At 41.8% G+C, this 7,320-nt stretch overlaps 1 protein-coding gene across 1 annotated transcript in view; it reads left to right on the plus strand.

Annotated features, from left to right (window-relative positions):
- The window catches only part of USP37 (ubiquitin specific peptidase 37), a 32,875-nt gene extending 26,162 nt beyond the window's left edge, over window positions 1–6,713 (plus strand). Inside the window, exons 19-23 of the mRNA XM_008948385.1 lie at window positions 1,739–1,799; window positions 3,910–4,025; window positions 5,113–5,182; window positions 5,556–5,694; window positions 6,515–6,713. Of these exons, the coding sequence (XP_008946633.1) occupies window positions 1,739–1,799; window positions 3,910–4,025; window positions 5,113–5,182; window positions 5,556–5,694; window positions 6,515–6,602 (474 nt within the window). The 3' untranslated portion in view covers window positions 6,603–6,713. The remainder of the gene's footprint in view (window positions 1–1,738; window positions 1,800–3,909; window positions 4,026–5,112; window positions 5,183–5,555; window positions 5,695–6,514) is intronic.
- Window positions 6,714–7,320: the final 607 nt, after the last annotated feature.

Raw genomic sequence — 7,320 nt, forward strand, 5'->3', positions numbered from 1 at the left:
TGTCTTAGGCAGTAACTGCAAAGGGATTCCACTACTTTTTTGAGAGAACCAGGTGGAAAAAAAAAAAAAAGTTTGGGTTTCTTCTGGCTCCAGTGTCAGCAGAGTGAGGATGAAGAGAAGCACTGGATACATTTTGGGGGGGTTTTGTATGAGCATTGGACAGCATGTATCACATCACAGGCCTGCAGATTTCTCAAAGCCTTCCATGCGTGTTTGTACACTGGCTTGTAATGTTATATAAGAATGATGATAAACTGAAGTAAAATCTTTACTATCTGTCACTGAAAACCAAGCCCACCCCTAGCTGCTGCTTCTTGCAGCATATAGTGTCAAGGCTCAAGTGGAAGAGGCAGGTTTCAAAGCAAAAAGACTCACCTGACCAGGCCAGGTCAGGTTAAAGATCTATCTATCGCAGTGACTTGTTTCTGGCACTAGAAAGCGGGCAATGCTTAGTGAAGAGTATAGGAACCGAGTACTTATGTGAATTGGAAAAAGGATCCCAAACAATTTAGTTTAAAAAAATCTTTTAAATTAGATTTGGAAAGAATTGGGATCTCAGGTTGTGTGCTAACCATCTGCATTCCACTTGAATTTCAAGACCTGTAACTGATTTTCATGTTTAACCAAGCCACTGAGAGTGAAGCTAGTGCTTAGCTAGGTCTTTCTTTAAATAGATGACCTTCTCTGCTCTCTATTAATACTAAAGTTGTCTTGGTTTTCCTTATGAGATGTGATGTTTCCATGGCTCTTGGATTTTTCTCTCCTATTACTCATTATGAGGTGCTGGTTGGTAAGTTCTGTGCCAGATGTAACTCTGATTCAGTGATGCTGAGTAGTGTTGCAAAGATTCCTAAGTGCTTTAGAAATAGTGAGATAAAAGGCTTCATGCTAATAATGTAAAACTGCCCTTTGAGTGTTGTTCTGATACAGTTCTGAAGGCAAAATCTGCTACTCCAGTGATTCAGGCATGGAAATGCAGTAGCTGTAGTTGTCTTGATTTGAAGTACGCATTTAGGGTTCTGTGTTCAGGTGCAGTAGAAGCATTCAAATCCTTAATTAAGAAGCCAGCTCATTAAATATTATTGACTGGCTTGCTGTAGCTCTGAGCTTTCAAGAGTGGTGGGAGGAACAGGGGCATGATATTATCCTAAGATTAGAAGGGTTTGTTGATTTGAGGTTTCTGTGCTTCTTGTTCATGGTAATATTTTTAATACCTGGTTGTTCAGTAGTGTCTGTGTTTGCATGCTGCCTTTGTGAATTACACCTGTTACATAGAACCACTGGCTCTACTTTCAAATGGCTCAAAAAGAATAAAATCTGTCAGGATTTAACAACTCCGTCCTGAACTGGCTTTCAGTAGAAGTCTAAATTTTGCCCAAGTGTGAGGAGCTTTGTGTGTAAGTGACAGCTTTCCTTAGCAAAGGCTTGCAAATTCCTTTAGATGCTTTTCAAATTAATGATCCAGAGAAAGCATTTGGTGTTACTAGAGACTTGCTCTGCTGCATACCAAACTTCAGGAGCTTTGACAAGCCTTAATGAAGGTTTGTCCCAGGTTCTGTTGCACGGGAACATTGGACTCTCACTGGTTGCAAACATTCCTTCTCACAGAACCTTTAATTTACAGTGTCAGGTTTGTTGTAGAAACCAGAGCAGCACAGTTTCAATGGAAAAAGAGCACCACAAGAATTTTAAACAGTGAAGTGTCTCAGTGAGCTAAGTTTTGTTCTCTTCCCATTAGGAGGCACGAGAACAGAAAGAGGATGATGACCTTAAACGAGCCACGGAATTAAGTCTACAAGGTGAAACTTCTAAACTTCTTCCAGGATGTTGCATTTGAGGGAAAATAGACCTGTATGTATGAGTGCAGCTCCTGAGTGTCTGTAAGACAGATGGGATTTCATGATCTTTTGGTGTGTGCTTTGGTGTCTGGCTTTGCTCAGGTCAGCATTTTTTCCTCTTGGTTGTGAAAGCAAATGCCAGAAAAAAATTAATAGAAAAATTATTTATTTCAGGCTCTTGAGTTTTTAATTAGATATAGATATATATTTGTTATATAAAATTAGTCTAGAGAGAGCAAAATGGACCTTGAAATTTTGCATTCCCAGCAAGAGCCAACACGCTGATGGCTCCAGTCAGAGCATAGTGGTTATTTCTTACTTCGGTTGGTAGTATAGTGCTGATTAATGAATGCACTGGCCTTGCCCAGGAAAATGAGTGGGTGCTATATCAGTCTGATACAGGGTGGGAGGGAGACAGACCTTACTGCAAGGTGTAGCTGTTGGGGGTGAAAAAAGAAACACAAAATACACTGTCTTCTCCAAATCCAGACAGTGTGGTGAGCCTCAGGCACTGTTTAACATTTATGAGAGGCTGGCATGCAAGTGAGTTTGTACAATCTGGCAGAGCAAAGCATAACCGAGGGAAAAATCCTGCTCCCAAGAGGGAGGGATAATGAAGTACTGTGGTAAGATACTCATAGTTGCTCAGGCACCTTTAAAGACCCTTGGTTGTTACTGGATGAACCTGTCTTGTTTCTGAAGTGAGATAGCATGAACACTGTTTAAACATCCCTCAGCCTGAGCCCTGTGCCCTGATGAGCTCTGGCAGGGTGAGTGCCTAGTCCCTCTCGGGCCTTCCTTGGTTCATGTCCAGGAAGAATTCAAGGCTAGAAATCCTTCCCCCTCCTGATTCGTAGTCGCTGGACTTAAACATGGGTGTTGCCTTGTGCTTCTCAACTTGTTACTGTCTCATTTGCAAGGCATCAGCCTTCACTAGTTCAAGGAGATGCTAATAGCATATTCTAGCTAGTAGCATTTGTCTTGGGAAGGTTCCCAGTGGTGCTGCAATCAAAGAACCACTAGTCATCCAGGGACCGTTGGTGAAGTGGCGTTTAGCAATAGCCGTGGCCAGTGCTTTGTGCAGAGACTGTGCAAGTGGCTGTGTTTCTTGGCTGTAGTCTTACAGCAGCCCAAGTGTGGAAACCAGCAGTGAAATATTCTCAGTTAAAGGGATTAATCTATAAATTTCCCAAGAAGATTATACTAATCCAGTGCCTGATGATTTAACAGGGCAAGCAGTGTGACAAGTCTTTGGCAAAACATCTCCATCATAACCAGCATGATAGTCTCTTAAAAAAAAAATATCCTGAGCAGTGTCCTGTTCATCTGAACTTCTCATCCACCCGGGACTCCATAGCTTTAATTTAGCTGGCGAAAGCATAGCTACTTCTCCTAATGAGTACTGTACAAAATCTTAAATTAGTCGGGTGGCTTCAGAATCCCAGGAAGTTTGGAACAGCGTGTACAGGGAGCAGTGGTGCCTTCCGGCTCTTTACAGAAAGCTGCCTGCGTTTTGCTCAGCCAAGCAAACTGGAAGTTCCTGTGGTGAGCAGACTTCTTACCATTGAAAACAATGAAAAGATGCCTGCTGCCAACAGTAGCATTTTGATGCCAGTTTTAATTGAAAAATGCACTTTGTTAATGCAACTTATAGTTAAAACTGTAATTCATAGCTTCTTGTCACCGAAATTACAGTCCACTGACCAGACTGACTGTACTTCTTTTCATGTCAGTTCTGCAGACCACTGGTGCTCTGGAGGGAACTGGGTGTTCAGATTCGCTTATCACCCAGCTGTCATTGCCATAGTGCCCTTTTGTAAAAATATGAGAGATGATACTAAAATTAATTCTGCAGTCCAAGACACTTTTCTTAACTGGTACTCTGACAAGTTGGGGAAAGGAAAGTTTTTATTTGGAAATTCCAGTATCTCCTGCTTCCCTTGGAAAGGAAGCTACAGATATTCACATTGTATTGTGCTTTTTTAATGTGAGTAGATATACCTCAAACTATTGTGAATTCCTGTGTGCACCACAGGTTCTCACATGATATCATTGTTTCCATGCTATCTAGAGTTTAACAGCTCTCTCCTGGACAGCATTGGTTCTGATGAAGACTCTGGGAATGAGGATGTTCTTGACATGGAGTATTCAGAAGCTGAAGCAGAAGAGCTGAAAAGAAATGCTGAGGTGTGATCTATGATTTCAGAAGCCAACTGAGAAATTCACCCCTTCTTTAACCATCAGTTTAGCTTTGGAGGTAGTTTTACAGAGCAGATGTAGAGTCTAGAAAGGTCTTTTATGTTTAAAAGTGAAAAGATAGACAATTTCTATCCTTAAGAGTATGTCCTGTTGTGTTATTTTAATGTAAAAACAAACAAAACAAAACAAAACAAAAAAAAACCCACAACTAAAAGCAGCTGCAGAGACCCTCTGAGTTTCTTTAAGATGTGCGTAATGGTGAAGAAGAAACAGTAATTTTATACTAGAAATCTTCAAGTGGATCTAAAGCAATGGGCCTGAAGTTTTTGCTGAGATAGAGGACTTCAACCAGTGTGGTAGTTTAGTTGCAGCGCTGTGGGCTTCTACATCCTGCACCACCAGAACTGAGAAGTTGTGGCAAGACCTTACTCCCACTAGATGAAACATAACTGTAACCAAGGCCCTGTTGGCAGCCACTGGCACACCCAGACTCCATGCAGCAGTGTTGTGAAAGTTGCCTGCTTGCCTCATTGAAAGCAGTACTGTGTAGAGCGGAAAAGGTCAAATAATTGCAGTTAATTTGAGCAGTTTTTATTTTCATAAAATTCTTGTACTAATTTCCTTACCCTTAAACCAAGAGTTACATTTTAAGATTATTGTTGGTGAATCGTATCAATGTTTCCTGGTTAGAGAGGGTTTCAAAATAATGGTCAAAAGCCAATTACCATCATTTAGTTTTATTGTCAGTGAATAGGCAGAGCATGTGTCCTGCATGCAATGAGGGCGTTGTCTGCTGACCTTGCAGGTGCAGGACAAGAGAGTCTGGGCTACATACCTGCTGTTAGCTGTTAAGTCTGTGTGCCATTATCCAGATATTTCTTTGATATTTCAGAAGTAAGCGTGCTGTTCCTGTCCTGCTTTTCTATGTTTATTTGGTGGATTAATTCTGACATCAGTGGAAGTTGCTCAGGAAGTGGTTGTTTAGAAAGCTGCAGCGTAGAGCTCATGTGAGCGTCTGTTCTGAGGTCAGAGTGGCTCCTCTGCATGTTCATTGGCTGAACTTTTTTTTTTTCAGACAGGGGAGCTTCCTCACTCCTATCGTCTCATCAGCATCGTCAGCCATATTGGAAGCACATCATCTTCAGGTAAAGATGCCATATTTTATTCTTCATCTCTTATCTAGCTTAAAAAATATGCAATCCAGAAATGGTATAGCACGATTATTTGTGGAGAAGAATTCAGGCAGCAAAGCAAGTGTTCTGTCATGGCTTGCTGGTGGGGGAGCAGGTTGAGGTTGTCATTGTCCCTAACTGCAGCCTGTGGGTGATGTACTTCTTATATAAGGAGTCTGGAATGGCTTGTGGGTGTTACATTGGCCAGGAAGGGTGGGGGGACCAGGATCTTAAGGGTCTTCTATCATTTAAATCTGACATAGGTCACTGGACCTGAGGTATCTAGCTAACCAGCTTACTAGCTGAACTGCAGCATGAAGAGAAAGATGCATTCTCTGTTTTTAAGGTCATTATATCAGTGATGTCTATGATATCAAGAAGCAGTCCTGGTTTACCTACAACGACCTGGAAGTGTCTAGAACTCTAGAGGCCACCGTTCAGTGTGACAGAGACCGAAGCGGTTATATCTTCTTCTACATGCACAAGTAGGTGTCTTGGGGAATTCTGGTGCTGGTAATTACCTGCTCTTTGTGAGGAAGTAGCTTCTCTTTTTCCTCTAGTCCTCTGTGCTGGCTTGAAAAGTATCTCCCTGTATTTGTCAGAAGAAATTTAGTCAGAATTACATGCAGGAATGACAAAATTGAAGTGCTCTGTGTTCAGAGGCGTGGGATTATATGTCATTAATACACAGGGTTTTAACACAATGAGTTAAATCATCTCTTAAGAAAGGGAGTCAGTGTCTCGGCTATGCATTCAGTGCACCAGGAATCATACTGGAGCTTGGGTGTTTCCCATAAGTGCCGTGATTTTTGTAAATGCTCTTACCCCCCTGCTCCTCATGGTTGTGTAGATGCAGCCACGGTCATCTCAGGACACGAGCAAGCTGAGCTTTGTAGGTACGAGTGATACCTTTTCAGGCACATGGAACTGAAGAAGGGGTTTTGTGCCTCAGTTTGTCCCCTTCTTCTGTCTTTACTGGTTGCTCTAATAAATGATACTACTTTATCTACAGACTGTCTTGTGTTGCTTCTGATTCTTTTACCATCCAGGACTTACTTTCACTATTGTTACTGTTCCCTGAGGCTTACCATTGACCTTATTCATTGTAATAAACAACAGGGAAAAAACCTGCTGTGGGATTCAAGGAGCCTTGCTTTGAGATGCCAGATAAGACACCTTGCTCTGCCAGGATCCACGATGCTTGAGTTGTGTATTAAATCCAGCTGGTGGTGCCCTCTGGGCTGTCTCGTGTAGCAGTTTGTTGTTGTACTTGAGTTTCACTGTTGGTCTTTCCCTCTGTCCTAGGGATATCTTCGATGAGTTACTAGAAACAGAAAAAAATGCACAGCCACTTAGCATGGAAGTAGGAAGATCGGTTCGTCAGCCTCTGTGAAGAGTAAAACACCTTGTTCCTCCTGAGGAACAAGGAAGATTATGAACTTGTGCCAGACATGCAGGAGTAACAAACAGCTCAGGGCCAAAACAAGAGACAAAAGGTAGAAATATGGGACACTTGGTTTGTTGAACCATCTGTGCGAGTCCTGGGCCTGAACCGCGCGTTTAAAGCTTGACATCCCAGAGCGATCCTCCTGTGGTGATGTTTTTATTGTTCCACAAATAATTTTGTCAGCATGGAGCCTTAAAGAGTTGCATTAAGCCACAAGACTACAGCTGCTCATAAACTGATTTTAAAAAAAAAAAAAGTGCAAAAAGTGACTCGACTTTAAAAGCCCATTCACCCATGAGATGTGAGTGGCAAAGATTTACATATCACTGGTTTTTTTTCTGTTTGTTTCTCCAAGAGCAATTTAAGCAATAGATTCTGTAACCTGGCGTGTGTTGTGTTAGTATATTCACTGGAAAGCCAGATCACTGCTGGCCATCTCGCTAACAAGCGTTTTGGAATCACTCAAGCTGATGCGTTTTGACATTCATGGGTTTGTAACTGCTCCACTATTTACATGTGGTCCCAGGAAACAAACTGTTGGTGCTGTGGAATGTATTGCACACCTGGTGGCAGCTCTGTTGTTTTTTTACACCATTCACTGTCATCCTTTTTTAGGCGTGAGATTATATACGTGATTTCTCTTGTTTTACAAGTTCTATTATGT

Source organism: Merops nubicus, unplaced genomic scaffold (assembly GCF_000691845.1).
Source record: "Merops nubicus isolate BGI_N331 unplaced genomic scaffold, ASM69184v1 scaffold43309, whole genome shotgun sequence".
In the NCBI taxonomy this organism is placed as follows: domain Eukaryota; kingdom Metazoa; phylum Chordata; class Aves; order Coraciiformes; family Meropidae; genus Merops; species Merops nubicus.